The 16853-nt window shown below is 40.4% G+C and overlaps 1 protein-coding gene across 4 annotated transcripts in view; it reads left to right on the plus strand.

The window, feature by feature from the left end:
• KCNQ5 (potassium voltage-gated channel subfamily Q member 5) overlaps positions 1-13728 on the plus strand; it is a 282191-nt gene extending 268463 nt beyond the window's left edge. For all 4 annotated transcript variants that reach the window (XM_058834709.1, XM_058834706.1, XM_058834707.1 and 1 more), the window contains 3 exons: positions 6784-6915; positions 7728-7854; positions 8203-13728. In XM_058834709.1, coding sequence (XP_058690692.1) covers positions 6784-6915; positions 7728-7854; positions 8203-9144 — 1201 coding nt within the window. In that variant the 3' untranslated portion in view covers positions 9145-13728. The remainder of the gene's footprint in view (positions 1-6783; positions 6916-7727; positions 7855-8202) is intronic.
• Positions 13729-16853: the final 3125 nt, after the last annotated feature.

Genomic DNA, 16853 nt, shown 5'->3' on the forward strand with positions numbered 1-16853 from the left:
TCCATTGAGTAAAATGAAGACAGATAGTGGGTAAGGCTGTTTCTAAAACTTTTCTACTAGCACAGACAGCTTGACAGATCATTTGCAGACATCTTTTCCTACCATTTTCGAACCTGCCTGGAAATGACCTCACAGGATAATTCAGATACCAGGCCTTTGTCCACAGCCAACTGGCAACCCAAACGCCATTGCTGAAAAACATCTCTTGCTAGCAATGTTCCAGCAGGTGACAGAAACCCTTTTTTCACAGTGGACACCCACCCACAAGGCAAGCCTATTCCCTCAAATGGAAAATGCTCACATTAGGAACACTCAGCATAATCCATTGACTTAGGTGTCAAAGATGCTTCCCTCTGATGCTGCATTTTAAACAGACTGGACAACTCTTGGCTCCAGGTGCACCTTTCCACTTGTCCTGGCAAAGGGCAACCATTTCTTCATACTGTCCAAATTCCTTGATTATACATTTTAATATTTAATTCATGGAGCTCATTTTCTAAGGGGCCACTGGATTGTTCAATGCATCATCTGCATTTTTGCTTGGTGGTGTTGGTCATTATCAGTTCAAATGGAAAGTAACCCAATGTGAAGGATATAGTTGGGAAACTTTCTCCACGGTACCATCCAGAGAAATGTTCTAATAAGAAGAGCAAAGGTGCAAGATTTGATTGTTTCAATCATGTACTATTTAACTGATGAGAATAAAATTTTTATATTCTCTCCAACTTTTACTCTGCATGCCTGGCCTACTAGAAAAACAACTCATGTCACCACTGAGGCCGAGAGGAAGAATCTCCACTTGCCATCAATTAGCCATGAATCTCTCCCATCTCCCTGCAAATTTTAGTGTTTAGCAAGATTACAAGCAACAAATGCATCTTGCTTCAGAAACTTACCTTAGTTTGACATCTGTAAAGCAGTAATATGTCATGATCTTGAGACTTCTGTATATGCTATACTTTAATCTCTCAAAATCAAGAGACTGATAATTCAGTTCATCAGGTAGCTGATACACCTCTTTCTGATTATTCAGAGTATCTGTTACCAGACTACACTGGGATCTATGCAAACATCTGAAGAAGGATCTGAGACTCTATATAGTAACTGTAGAATTTCAAGATGATAACATCTGCCTATATGGAAACTTTGTGCCTCATTTTGAAGTTTGTTTTTAGAAACAGCTTTGAATTGCAAAGGCAGTGGGGGAGGGTGAAGGCTGGTTTTCCTTTCATGCATCTGGTATACAGAAGCAGGCGAAGACAGAAGGCACTTGCATAGTTTTATGACACACTATGAAAAGAACTCAAATATAAACACAGACAGTTGAATCCATTCTTGATACATCAACTTGAAAAATTGATATAAGGGAGACTAATTATTTTTTCCTGCTTAGATTTGGGTACAAATTGTTTTACATAGACACAAATGACCCCTTTGTTTTAGGGGGAAATGAAATTAACAAAATTAATTAATGCCTGTGGGTTTACAGAGGTAGGTCCTCTCAGTTTTGGAATCAAAACATTTGGGGTGGGGTTTTTTTTTATGTGCAAGGAACCTAAAATTTGCTCCCTAATCTCAGGTTGGACAGCCTTGTAATAGCAAAAGAAAAAAACTGGATTATTTATAATTTTTCATTTTGGTAATTCCAAAGTCTATCGTGTCAGTTTTGACCTTGTTTACTTATATTTTTTCCAGGACTACTTTATTCTTCAAAACAGGTTTTTAAGTAAACAAACCCCAAAATTTTCATTCTGTTATAGTCAAAACAGAGGATGGAGAAAACAGTCCTTTCCTGAAATAGTTCTCAACATTTTGGTCCTTTCTAAAAAAGACAGGACTCTCAACTACTCCTGCTGAAGACACACCAGGCAAACCTGTCTGGTAACATGTCAAGCTCTCGATCCACTGTCAAAGCCCCCGAAACTGAGCCTTTTATCTTGTGTGCTGCCTGTTCCATCCCCTCTCACTTCACAAGCTCTCTGTCAGGAAAGACCAGCTGAGGGAGTAGGGAAAGTGAGGAAAAGCTGCTCTATGCATTTGCACCATGTTGGGTGAGTAGGGTACAGATGGGTAGTGTGGTGAAGCCTGGTGTGCCTTGGGCCCAGCCAGGATCAGTCCTGCTCATCCACAGCCTCCAGCTGGGATCAGAGCAGTGCACAAAGCAGTCCTTGCTAGCAGTGCACTGAATCCATGTGCCAGCAGGTTCTTCAGCGCTACTCAACCACCCCCAATCTTGTTGTGAAAAAAAAAAGCCACTAATATCCTGCAGAGATCCTGGAGACTAACAAAAAGCATTGTATTTTCCAGCTCTGTTAGCTCACAATGATGAATGTGTATAAAAGAGACTAAAAGGACGATGAGGATACCTTGTTTCCCTATATTGTGATATCTCTGATCATTTTCCGTAGCAAGAAGCACTCATTTCAATAATACTTTCCACATGGAAATGATGGAATTACTGTACTATTTATGGAATATAAAATGAGATTTGAGAAGCATAAATAAGTATGCAAGAGAAAATAACTGCAATGGCAGGAAGATGAACGTACTGACCTAATAGGTCTTTTCTCTCTTTAACTCTAGTGATTGCAAAGATATGTTTTCATTTGTTGCTAATGAAAAAAAGAAAAAACTGTAGCTAAATGTAATGAAACTTGAGAATTCTAGAGCTGATAAGCTGTATTGTTGAACAGTCATACATATTTAACAGACAAAGATGGAAAATATAATTTACCATTTATGTTCAGTCTTTACAATGTTCCTGCAACACCTATAAAATTTTTAGTAGCCATTTTGAATTTGTTCAATGTAGTGTTTCAGACCACCTCTTTCTGTTAAATCCAAACACATGGTTTATTTTCTGCCAGATGGTCTTCAGAGCCAAGGCAAGGCTCTTACACATGTGTTTGGCTAGGACAGCACTGTAGCTGGGGGAAAATCATATTTCTGGCTGCTAGGAGATGAGTCAGGTTGAGACATGAGGGAGAAGACCATTCTTACTCACTTGCCTCACATGTAGCAGAGCTGTGTCTCAAGCACCTTTGTCTGCTGGACTCCCTGTGTTGGATCCTGATCTCTTCTGCAGAATACAGTATTTCCAGGAAGAAATTTGGCAAGGTAAGGGTAGAGAGACAGAGGCACCAGCAAAGCTAAATCCCTATGCACCTGCTTTCCTCATGTGGTAGGTGAGCAAACAACCTGTGGTCACCCTCATGTGGTGGTGGATAAAACAACCTACCTGTATTTAATATTCAAGGCAGTAACCATGTATGATTCTACATTAATCCCAGTAGAATGGAGCCCTTTTTCTTCCTGAGATAATGACTAGACTGACAAGGCACAGCTTTGAAAATAATGGCATGAGTATGAGAAGGCTGCACGAAGGATTAGGGATGTTCTAACTTGGTGCCAGTCTCAGGAAAGTGCACTAAATGGCAAGCAAAACAGCTTTTAATACTGGAAAGGGCAACATGAATGCAAATTAAAATGCAGTGAATGCCAGGGAATATATGCAACATGCAAGTACAAAAAACACTAATTTTAGAGTAATGCTGATCCTGCATCTGAGAACAAATAAATGAAATGGGTGCTGCTTTTGGCTATGGGTCAATAGGACAAAAGTTGGTATCAGACCTGTAACTTTCTACAAATTATCAGAGTATAGTAAAGATTAGTAGGACCTGTGGTTTAGGTACTAGTTCAGACAAAGCGCTTTTCTATATTGTTCTGCTTCAACCCACGATTTTTTTTTCCCAGCTCTCCTCTGGATGTATCACTGAAATAAGCTACATTTTATGACTAATTCTTAGCAGAACTCGGTCCTGTTTCACTGGCCTGTGACGGGCCTTGTTCGCCCCCTGCTGGTGCGGCTGGGAAGGGCAGCCCTGGCCGCCCGGCCGCCTTCGGGGCTGACGCTCCAAACTGCGGCGTGTGTGACTTGGTGCTCGTTTTCCCCTCTTCCTACCGACAGGTTACCTGCTATTCCCGTAGTTTTTATCCCACAGCAGCTCACAGTCTGCGTGGTTGTACATAATCTATCCGGATGGGTGTCCAAACACAAGGAATCATACAATGGTTTGTATGATTGTAACAACCATCTAGCTCTGACCCATCCTGCTATGGGCAGGGACACGTCGCACTTGGTCGCTCCAAGGTTGCTTGGGTCTTGAGACCAACTTACTCCAAGCCCCATCCAACCTGGCCTTGAACAGCGCCAGGGATGGGGCATCCACAACTCTCCTGGGTGATCTGTTCCAGAGTCTTACCACCTTGACAGTAAAGAAATTTAATTACATAATGATTTCGAGACTTAGGAAGCCAGCTGAGTTTTTAAAACTGACACTAAGTAACTATGGAGATTCAACCACATTTAAGAACTGCAAAGCAGTTGCAAGGCTCCATCACTGAAAGAATTGTTTTTCTTTTTCTTAATTAACTTGCAGGCTTTCAAAATGACAGTTTTTTAATAGTTCAATATTTTTTACACAGTTTATGTAACATTTTGTGTTCTTGAAGAAAAAGAAGTGAGGAATATGGGTCTGTTCCAAACTGTGCTGAAGTTAATTAAGATGGAATCACAAGAGCTAATACCTAAACCAGAAATAGTACAGTTACAGCTCACTGATACAGCTGTGATGCTTTCAATTCTGTTTGACTTCTGAACATTATGAACAAACTGCCTTGATAAGCAAAAAAAGTGTTATAAAGCTGAAAAGTAGTAATGAAGACTTTTGTGCTACCTGATTAAGAAGCTTCTGTGGTTGTTAATATAAATTAGTCTTCTGCCTCTTCCCTTGTAAAATCACCCAGTTGTGGTAAATTCAGTTGTCTTCAATTATGCCAATAATCATCTGGCTCTTCTTTTCTAATAGAGTTTCATATTTTCACTTTATTAAACACATGAAGTAAAACATTGTGACCACGGTAACATAATAACAATAACAACAAAACTATCATCCTGTCTTGTATGTCAGCTGCATCATTCATTCTTTGTAACCTCAATAAAGAACTAGATTCAGAAGATTGGGTTGTTAGGGTCTTATAAATCAGCACCTTGGCATAATTTTACAGCTAAAAAAAAAAAAAAAAAATCCACATCCCAGATTCAGCACAGCTTCACAGGCTTACAGATTACAGAAGACACCAAAAGCCAGAACTAGCAGAACTAGCTGCTAATGCAAAAGAGGAAAGCCCATGATCTGATATGTTTTAAAGTGCATGAAGATCATTCCTGAAGTGTCAAGTTGATGGACTGCTCCTAACAGGCCTTTTTCATTTTCAATTTCTATAATCAGAATCATAGTTCTATACCAGTGACAAACAATCTCATATTTAACTGAATGTTACCAGAATGGGAAATACCAACAAGCTAAGTACTGTGAGAAAAGGCTGACATTATCTGTAAGAATATTTATGCATGATACAAAAATCAGTAGAGGATCACTATATACTATATGCTCAATATCAATATATATCAATGCAACTCTACATACCTATTATCATATCTGTCCTGAATATGAAGTATGAAGTATATATACTTCATATGAAGTATGGCCTTTCTAAATTCCACTAAAAACCATTAATAATCTATTTTTATCAGAGTGTGAAAGCCATGTTTTGGGTTTTATTATAATTTGTTGTCTTACAGCTGCTAAATACATATCATAATAAACACAGAGGGCTACATTATCATGAATATTAGCATTTGGGATAGGATGCAAATTTACAGCCTCTGATTTTTCAGTTGCAATAGATAGCAAATATCAGCAGTTTGGCCCTAATGGGAATTTATAAGCACTGCAGCACAGGCCAGAATACATTTGATCCCTTGTCTTCTCTCCCAGTTCTTAGGTAAACAAAGGAAAACTTCAGGTTCTACCAGCTGACCAGGAAAATCATCTCACTGTCATTTACTTTCTAAATTTGTCACTTTTATTGTTTAAATTTGTGATTTAATATCAAGCTTTCAATTCTAAGAAGAGATACTATGGGGACATCACATGTTCATGTCACATATCACAGAAACTTGTGCAAGACTCACATAGAAACACATATGCCATTCATCAATTTTGGATATTTACTATTATCTGAAACGTTAGTATTCTGTAGTAAAGTTCAAGGAAAAACTTGTGAATGCTAATTAAGCAATAATTCTAGTAGGAACAAACACGAAAACTTCTCTTCAGCTGGCAAAATTTGATCTTAAGTCATCCAAATAAGTGGAAAACAAATATTTAGGACTGAGTGTTTATTTAAAAATAAAAAGTGATGAAAAATTAATTCGGTTGTTTGGTTTTTTCCCTCAAAGAGCAGAGCAAAGAATTTAAAATGAACTCCAGACAACAATATTTGTTATTTAAGTTTGTGTAATCAATTCATTAAAGAAATCTTTCCTGTAACAAGAATAGAAGTATCTTATGCACAAATGTAGCTGACATGATACCTCACTCAAGTCAGTGAAACTAATCCCAGGTTTAAGTCAGGTGTGTACTTTGGTACATTTAATATCAAATACGTAGCACAAAAAGGTCAAACAGGTATATACTGATATACTAAATGTGGTCTGCAATTTTTAAAACAGTGTTACCTAATCTCTCAAACAATTCATAGACATAGCTACAGTACATTTGTACTTAAAAAAATAAAAAATGTGAAAGTTTACTTGGACAAGCTGCATTGAAAATACCTTCCATTTAAAAATGAGCTATCAAATATTGTCAGTGAACTATACCTATGGTTCCACAGCTGTTGAAAATTAACCTATAAAATGTTTTTCCCCCACAGAATTATGAAGTTTCATGTTGCAAAGAGGAAGTTTAAGGAAACACTTCGCCCATATGATGTCAAAGATGTCATTGAACAGTATTCAGCAGGTCATCTAGACATGTTATGCAGGATTAAGAGTCTTCAGTCACGGTAAGGAAAGAATTAGTTACACTCTGCATAAGCATCTAATGTCATTCACGGCATAAAGTATATTGGCAAAGTTTAACATTTCTGTGCTACATAGCCTCTCTTTCTGTGAACACAGCTGAGCCAGAAATTGAATGGTGGGAAAAAACAAACAAAAAAAAGTATCCAAATTTCTTCTCAGAAAATGGAAGTCTGAACAGTAGAAAAGGTAATCCTTTATCTGTAAAGTCCATTTGCAAACAAGGACTTTAGTCAAAAGGGAGAACTGCCTCTTTCCCATCCCATACTTCTTCTTTTCACATAAAAGAAATTGAGAACTACTGATAATGTAGTATTTATGTGGGTTTTATGTTAGAGATTGCCAGAAATAGTAATTAAAAAAACCAAACTAAACAACATTACATCATATTTATCATTATCAAAGAAGATTAGGGATTCCTGCTTCAAACTGACAGCTATCCCAGGAGTGGATGTTGTTAGGATGGGGGAGCTGGGAGTGGCGCCGGTATGTCTGTTTCTCCACAACATCAAGCTGCTGGAGAGGCCACCTCCTCTTTCCCCCTTTCAGTAAGTCTTGTCCTGACTTTCCCAGATGATGGCTAAGTTCTGACTCCTGGTTAGTGCCAACAAAAAAAAAGTAGTCTAATATGCTCAAAAATCACTCCTTTTTTTTTCCCTTAATTAATAAAATTATGTTTGTCTTCTTCCTTGAGTGCTTTCCTGAAGTACTGTGATTTTTAACTCATAAATATAGCAAACACTTCCATATCTATGCCAGTTCCAGGATAGGCAACAGCTTTTGGTTTCTCTTTCAGCGTTGACCAAATTCTCGGGAAAGGACAAATCACAGCAGATAAAAGAAGCAGAGAAAAGAATCCTGCAGAGCATGAGACAACTGATGATGTCAGCATGTTAGGGCGTGTCGTCAAAGTGGAGAAACAGGTAGAGTGACCATCTGTGTTACTTTCTCTTGCTTTATTGCTCATGCTTTTTCTGTGTTTTATTGCCAGTTTCAAAAGCTGAACAGGTAAATTTTTTTTTTCTAACACCTGCTTAATTTCTACATTGAAATAAAAATTATAGTAATTGCATTACCTTACCCTTTTCTCCCCTTTTCTCAGCTTGCTTATGAAAAATGTACATGGCTTCTGATATTCTTTTTCAAGGCTCAATAGCATACATCAAGCTACTTCCATTTTTCTCTTCAGCAGTTACATTTTCCCTTTGCTTGGGTTCCAGATATTTTGAATTAGTATTTGGCACTAACGTTGACCTTTTCCTCTCATATAGGTACAATCCATTGAGTCAAAACTGGACTGTCTATTAGATATTTATCAACAAGTTTTGCGAAAAGGATCTGCATCTGCGCTCACTTTGGCTTCATTTCAAATGCCAGCTTTCGAGTGTGAGCAGACTTCTGATTATCAAAGTCCATCAGACAGCAAAGATTTGTCTAATTCTGCACAACTTAGTGGATGCGTATCCAGATCAGCTAGTGCCAATCTGCCTCGTGGCCTACAGCTTATACTGACACCAAATGAATTTAGCACTCAGGCTTACTATGCTTTTAGTCCAGCTATGCATAGTCAAGCAACACAAGTGCCAAATGATGGACCTGCAACGGTTAATAATACATCAAACCAAATAAACCAGACAACTAAGCCAGCAACTCCGACAACATTACAAATACCACCTTTCTCATCGATGAAGCATGTCAATAGGCCTGAGCCCATTCATATTATTCCTGTAACCACACAGGAAAATATTTCTAATGTCACCGCTTGCCTTGTTGCATCAAAGGATAATGGACAAGTTGCACAGCCCAGTGCGACAAAGGATCTCACATGGAGAAAAAGTCTGGATACAGAAGGGGAACCTTTGCTCTCAGTTAAACCTGTGGTGCAAATGGATTTAGGAAAATCTTTATCTGTACAAAACCTTATACAGTCAACAGAAGAACTGAATATACAGATTGCTGGCAGTGACTCCAGTGGTTCCAGAGGTAGCCAAGATGTATACTCCAAATGGAGGGAGTCAAAATTATTTATAACGGATGAAGAGTTGGAGACAGAGGCAGGGACAGAGACTACTGAAGCCATCTCGCGCCCATTAGTGGAAACACCTCTCTCTGCTGACTCTCTAAGGACTGGAATATCAAGATCATCTCAAAACATCTGCAAGCCAGGGGATGGTACAGAAGCGCTCAATCTGCTCCATGTCAAACTTAAATAACTTCTGGCTTTCTTCACTGGCTGGGTCATTCCTCTAGTCATACATATCATAGCATGAACTGTTTTGAAAGCCTTTTTAAAAAGATAAAATCACAAAAATCAGGATGAATCTGCAAAGCAGTTGAATGAGCCCATATTTCTTAGTTGCATGAAAATGCATGTCTAAGCAATGGCTAACATCCAAATTTACACCTACAGTACAGCAGCCTTTCATGTGGTACAGTAGGTTTAAATAATGAGTTGCCTACAAAGCTAATGCTGCAGGATGTATCAAAAAACAAACATTTGAGCATTTAGACCTTGTGCTGTTTCTACGGGGCAGAAGTAAAAATCTTAAGGTTTAAAGCACTTTGCTTCTGAACTAATTAAATATATATATATAATGTCCTGATTTAGATGATAGTTTATGTTTACAACAAAAAGATTATCTACAGCTGCTAGCAAGGTACCAAGGAAATGAGTAACATGGGGTTAGAAATGGCTGCCTGTTGCAAGATACACACATTAACTCATCAGTAATCAGTTATTTTTAGCTCTGAAGGACAGTATGTTAATATCTGACTTTTGGTGATCTAGTGCTGTGGCAGAAGTATCTGACACACCACTGTCACATTGTTCTATATAACAAGAACTATTTTGTTATAAAAGAATTGTATTTTAAAGATTGAGTCTGGCCTTAGAAGTGGATAATGTGGGTGACTGCACTGAAAATTCAAAGGAATCTCTCCTTCTTCCAGTTTCACTGAGAAGCTGACTTGTGAATCTGAACCATTTTGGCAGCAGTAGGTGAGGGAGGAAGCAGGTGCTGCCTTTACTGTAGAAGCAATATTTCCTTCTTGTGAAAATTTTGGCAATTTTCTTTGCAGTCCCAACCTGATACTATGACAGAGTTTTCATAAGGCTGGGCAAGAAGGGAAGATGAGGAACTGAAATACAGATTAAAACTAAAGAGTACAGAACAGGAGGGAGAAATACAACACAATCAATAGGAAAATAAATAAATGATAATATGGATTTAGGTAGGCAGGAAGGGAAATCATCCCAGAAAATAAAACAAGAAAAGTAAAGAAGGAAAATGTTACTTTTTTTTCATAGATATTAACCATTATTTAAAAAATTAAAAAAAAAAAAAGCCATGCAGGCAATCAGAAATAGAAATAGAAGCAGATAAAATCATCTTAACTAAAAAAATTAAAGAAGGCAAGGGCTTGTTGCTTTTCTAATAAAAGGGGAAGAGGAGAGAGGGAAAATGGCCCCACTCTTATAGCTCAACACTGTGTTCCAACTATAGTCATTTCTTGTGAACTTTCCAACACAGGACTCTAAGACTTCTTCCTGCTAAAACCCAAATTTTCGAATTCAAAACCTAGATAAAACTGAGCATTCCTGCCTGATACATCCTCTTTTTTTCCTTACTCTAGCCTACACTTCACTTCTGCTGAGGTGCAGAAACAGTGCTAGTGCCTGCCTGCACATCCCCAGCAAGGCTTTGCCACGGGGGGACCCTTGCAGAGCCTAAACGGGCTTTCACTCTTCCCAGCTGAATGAGGTTTCTGTGTGTTGCCTCCTGCCAGATTTACACCCCACCTGCACCACAGGCCTGTAGACAATCCAGCCTGGGCTCAGCTTCCCTCTAGCAGCAGGAATACCGAATGTATGGGTGTGCCAGTGCCAGCTCACTCAGGGCAGTGTTTTCTCAAGGCCCAGACCCGCTGGGAACTTGCTATGTACATCAAAAGCATCACTCCAGTCTTAATCGTGGCTAAATGCTGTAGATTGTATTGTGAAGGAGCTGATCTGTTTACTATGAAACCATTGTAACTTCTGCTTCCATTTGCTTTACAGAAGTATTCCTGGATGTTACATGACAACTTTATTATGTGAAAGTACATGCAAACTGTAGAGTGTATATATTGTGTCATTATATGGGGTCCATGGATGGTACACTGTGTTCCATGGCTGTTGCCGGAGCAAACTTCAGTTGTTAAATCCTGAAAGACACCTTGAAGCACAATTTCCACACCACTGATTTGCCATATAATTCACTACATTCAGCCTTTCCTGTTTTCTTTTATGTGCAATCTGACCGTACCGAAGCCTGATTACAACAGCAATTTTGTGAGGATAAATACATTTTTTTCCACATCTCAGTTCACTTAACTATTAACTTATTTGAATGTCTGCAGTTTATCCAGACAGATATATAAGTTTAAAATATTGAAAATATAAAAATTTAGAATTTTTTTTAGGCTATTTTTTCCTTTTTCCTGTTTATGGTGCCTTTCTTGCCTTTCACATGAAGCCTCCTGCTGACCTAAGCATAAATGTGTGGTTAGGTTCAGTTAAGGAGCAAGCGATTGGGCACACGGCAACTGTGTGTCCATAGTGAATCTCCCTTCCCTTCCTTGACAAGACCGAAAAACCGAGGCATCATGAATTGGACACCACTCTTCCACCTTCACCTGCAGGAGCAGGTGGTTGCACCCCCATTGCACCCGGAAGGCGTGGATGGGAGAACTGAACAATGGCCCTGCCTGTCCCGATTCCGCACAGAAACAGGGCCTTGGGGTTTGATGATAATTTATCTCACAGAAACTTGGTATTTTTGCCTTAAATGAGATGCTTGAGTCCTTCTAACTTTAAGTTAATTTATTTAATACAATTTTGTGCACAAAAGAATGAGTTCTATAAATTATGTATGAAAATATTAATGTCTTTACAAAGTACTGATAAATCCAGAAGATCGTATCTTTTCAAATTAAGGTTTAAAATTCTAATTTTTTTCTTTTATGCTCACCATTATTATTATTTTTGTAGATGCAAGTTCTTATCATATAAGGTTTTTTAACATAATATTGATAGAAAATAGAAAGAGTAGTGAATATATGAAATTTTAAAGAGGAAGAACTGTTTGTTTGGATTTTTATAAGCTTTACTCTTATTTCCTCGTGAGGAGTTTCTATGCTCTCTCTTTAAAAGACAGTGTCATGACTGACAATCATTCATTGATTTCACAAAAGAAGGGCCTGTCTGGCTTTTCAAGTCTTGTCCTGAGCTCCTTATTAAAGTCCAGCTCATGACAAACAATAAGAATTGTTCATGAGTCAGGACAAAGAATTTTTTTTTTTCTGACTTACAATCCACTTGAGGTTTGAAGAGAGAGGTTTAAATCAAGTTAGAGCTTCAGGACTTCAGCTTGATCTAAATAAATGTTTTCTGGTCAGCATGTTCTTCTACCTGAATGAAGAGAGAGCTGAAAATAATGGTTTCAATGACTATTATTTGTTAAAAAAATTGTATTTGCTCCTGGCTTATATGATCTATACTTTTTATTTAAATATGAATATGATGTTATAGCCTAGGGTTCAAGATTGCAAAGATCATACACTTTTATTTACAGTGCCCACAGTTGTTCCATATGTTTTTGAGATTCTTCTACTTAGATCGACTGCTCTCATTATAGTATGGTGATGAGTAATTCACCTGCTTTTCTGTGATAAGTCAAATCATGCTGAATTGCTGATGTATAGTAGAACATCTGATGTACAGTAGTATTTCTGGATTGGGACCTGCAATCCTTACTCAAGCAAAAATTCTAGGGAATTCATTCATTCTATGAAATTCAAGAATTTTTCTTGAATTGGGAACTCAGATTCAAATCCTGATTTTGTTGGGCATCTGTTTGAAGTGAAAATGGTAATATTCCAGTTATTTCCTGAGGAAACTAATACTTAGCTGAATTTACCCTTGTCACATTGACTATATAAAAAATAACGCACAAAGTACTGATATAAAAAGGAAAGGAGAGAAGGGACATTTTTTAAAAGCACAGAGAAAATCAGAATATTCAGAAAATAGGAATAAGCAGGAAAAGAAAATATAACAGCAAAGGAATGGAGAAAAAAGGGGTTTAAACACCCGAGGCTAAATTCATCCTTGGATGGCTTCACTGACTTCAATGAATTCACTGCCCAGCAGGGTGAAGCTCAGCCTCCGTTGGGATAATCAGACTCAGTTCCACTGACCTTACAGGAACTGAACCACCTGTACCAGAAAGGAACTTGCCTCTCTGGGCCAACTATTATCCTGACTCATATGTCATGCAATCCTTTTGGATTCACTAGGTTTGAATGAAATACGGAAAAGAATTTGTCCCAGGTATTTCTGCTTCACTTTTTTTTTTCCCCCAAGTGTGTTAATTGACTTTATTCAAATGGATTACAACGTCACACAAAGTGCTGTCACTGTCTAAAACAATTAATTTGTTTTTGAAATAAGACTTGTCTCCTGCAACGTCAGTGGAAGCATGTAATATTTTCCTGTCCATTCATCTGGATGCAGATGTGGCCATTCATTCAGCTGTGGCCACATACAGGACAATTCCAGATATATCCAATGTCTTCTGCTATTTGAAACATTTTTTACTTCTTTGAAAGACAAAAAAGAAAGTTTCATAGCAGGCTTAGAAAGCAGGATGGCTGCTTCCACTGACAGTGCAACATTAGCCAGTACATTACAATGTTAATTGTAAATTCTTGACAAAGTTGAATCCATATTGTTGTTAATAAAAATGACTTGAAAAGTACTGTGACTACTGCGTTTTTTCCTTACATAAAATATTGTATGTTGTGACCACATATCAGGCAAGACAAACACAATTAAGCTTGCTTATTGTTTGCTTTTGAAGTTTTCTAATTTTTTCATAAGTGGACCAAAACACCACAAAGGAAGTTTGTTAGAATAAAATGTGCAGAAACCAGTCTGACACGTTCAGTTTCTGGTAACTGTTTACAGCAGTTTACTTTCACTTAATGTTGCAGCTCCTCTATGAAAATGAGCTTTGATGTTATTGTTGCCTTCTGTGTTTGATAAATGGCAATGGATTCAGGATTGGCAATCAGGGGCCTGTGTGGGGAGCAGGATTTCTCATGGAAGGCACATCTATCATCTCAGTTTAACCTGAGGCCGAGGTGAAGCCGTATCTTCTGCATTTGACCATGAAAATTACTGTAGAATGTTACTGCACCAAACCTGAAACACTCATGTGCAACACGCCTACTTTCTCCACTGTGCTCTTCCTGCAGCCTGGCTGATGACAAGCTTTACTATTTGAGTATAAAATACTAAATACAGATAGCCTGTTCTTGTGGTGAAGTCACTTCCTCTGTGGAGGCTTCAAGAGTGGACCCAGATATCTCCATGTACAAGTGATCCTCAGCATCTCTTAATATACTTAAGATACTTAATATCTTAAGATACTGAAATTTAAAGCCGCAGTTGCCAGAAAGGGAGGTTTTCCATGTCAGCCAATGTGAACACTACCAAGTTCTGCTTAAGAATAAACAAAGGACAGGAAAGAAAGCAATTGTACACATTCTCATCTTATGGTAAACCAGGCAGCCTTGCCTCCTGTGCACACAGAGCTTTTAGGGAAGGGTCAGAAGACAGTAGAGAGTAGTTTTTCCTGTTGGGTTACCTGGCAGATTGCCATGAGCAGGTACCGGTGGTGATGCGTATCCATAAAGACACATACGTAAATGTTCCCTGTTCAGCTCTGTACAGTAGGAATACAGGACCCTACCTAGCAAGGAAATTTAAACACCCATTAAGCATTTTTTTAGTGTAATTTAGGGGCACGGGGTACGTAAACTCTTTTTTGTTTTGATTTGGTTTTTTGTTTTTTTCACAATGATGGTAACTAAGCACTGGCACAGATTACCCAGGGGGCTGTGAAATCTCCATCCTTGGAGAAAGTTACAAGCCACCTTGGCAACTGGCTCTTGGTGTCCCTACACAGGGGTCGGACCAGATGGCCTCCAAGAGGTCTTCAAGCTCAGCTGTTCTGTGATTCTGTTTCCAGTATTGTATCAGCATTAGTAAATTGAGTCATACTGAACATAAAAGCTTCATGAAACCATCATTAAGGCTTCATTTGAGATGAAATATTATGCCTTCACTTAAAAAATCAGACTGCAATGTATCAGGATGACACCAGCCTGAGCACCCGACAAAATGACACAGTGCTGCCCTCACTCCGTTGCCTCCCCTGAGGCTTCCCTGAAGCTGTCCCACTCCACCCTACAGACCCTGGGAACTTCCCACATGTTCTCAACTATGTTCTTGCCTCTGCTGCCTCCTCCTCCTCCTCCTCAGCTAAGCCCAACCCAAGGCCAGCCTGTAACAGCAGAGGGGCAGGGAGAGAGGAAAATCAGAAAATATCATCAATAGCATGGCCAGCAGCACCAGGGCAGTGATTGTCCCTCTAGTACTCAGCACTAGTGAGGCCACAGCTCAAGTTCTCTCTCCAATTCTGGGCCACTTGCTGCAGGAAAGACATTGAGGTGCTGGGGCTTGTCCAGAGAAGAACAACAAGGCTGGCAAAGGGTCTGGAGCACAAGTCCTGTGGGGAGCAGCTGAGGGAGTGGGGATTGCTTCTCCTGAAGCAAAATCCAGGGAAGCCCTTATGGCTCTCTACAACTGCCTGACAGAGGCTGCAGCCAGGTGAGGGTCAGCCTCTTCTCCCAGACAATCGGTGAATGACAGGACAAGAGGACACAGTCCTAAAGTGTACCAGGGCCAGTTTAGGTTGCGCATTAGGAAGAAGTGCTTCACAGAAAGAGTGACTGGGTACTGGAACAGGCTGCCCAGGCCGTGGGGGAGTCACCGTGCTCAAAGTGCTTAAGGAAAGACTGGACGTGGCACTCATTTGCTGTATTTGACAAGGCGGTGTTCAAACACAAACCGCACTCAGAGATCCCACACACCATTTCCAACCCAACCGCTTCCGTGAACCCCTAAAAAGACAGCGGGGGCAGCCATAGAGCCTCCGCCCCGTGCGGAGCCAGCCAATTACAGCTCAGAGAGCGGCCCACCCCAGCCAATCAGCGCGCCTCGGGCTTAAGACGGAACAAGTCTCTCCACATGGCGGCCGAGGTGCCTGTGGCCGCCATGTCGGACTGGGAGGCGAGCAGCGACGAGGAGCTTGGCGCGCAGGACTGGCCGCGGGCCGCTGCTGCTGGAGCGCTGTGCTGGTCGCCCAGCACCTCTTCCTGGGGCCGCGCCTCCGTGGAGGGCGGAGGGCGATGGTGGAAGGGCACGGGGAGTCGCGGAGGGGAGGAGTGGAAGCCGCGAGGCGCTGAAGGCTCCGGCGGCCCGAGACGGGCTGCGCGGCAGCGGCCGGCCCGAGCTGCGGCCGGCCGGGCTCGGGACTCTGCGGCCCCGCTCTGCTTCCACCTCGATAGTGCCCTGGTCGGAGCTCTCATAGGTAATGGCGGGTGCGCCCCCGGGCTGGGTGCTTGACCCTCCGAGGTAAGCGGGTGGGGAGGAGGGGAGGAGACGGCCTCCCCCGTGTCCTGAGGGAGCGCATGGCTGTGGCAGTGAATCCCTGCTTCCCGTCAGTCTGGCCGGGGAAGGGCCCCCTGCAGCTCCTCTCCGACTCTCTCCACCTGGGCATCGCAGAGTGCTTTTGCAGGGTTTCTGCCATTTGCTAGGGAAACTTTTCCTCCCTAAAGTGATTCAGTTGACGTCTGTTTCTCAAGGCTAGCAGTGTGTAAGTGGTCTGAAGCCCCTCTACTCACGTGGAGGAAGGTTAACAATATCTTGGTCCAGTTTTACACCTCCATCTCTTCTACTGAAGGACATTCCCTTACACACAAACCTTGCATTTGGTTAATTGACAAAAGAGTTGCCTACAGTCTCCAAGGGTTTGGT

The sequence above is a fragment of the Poecile atricapillus genome, chromosome 3 (genome assembly GCF_030490865.1).
Source record: "Poecile atricapillus isolate bPoeAtr1 chromosome 3, bPoeAtr1.hap1, whole genome shotgun sequence".
Taxonomy (NCBI): domain Eukaryota; kingdom Metazoa; phylum Chordata; class Aves; order Passeriformes; family Paridae; genus Poecile; species Poecile atricapillus.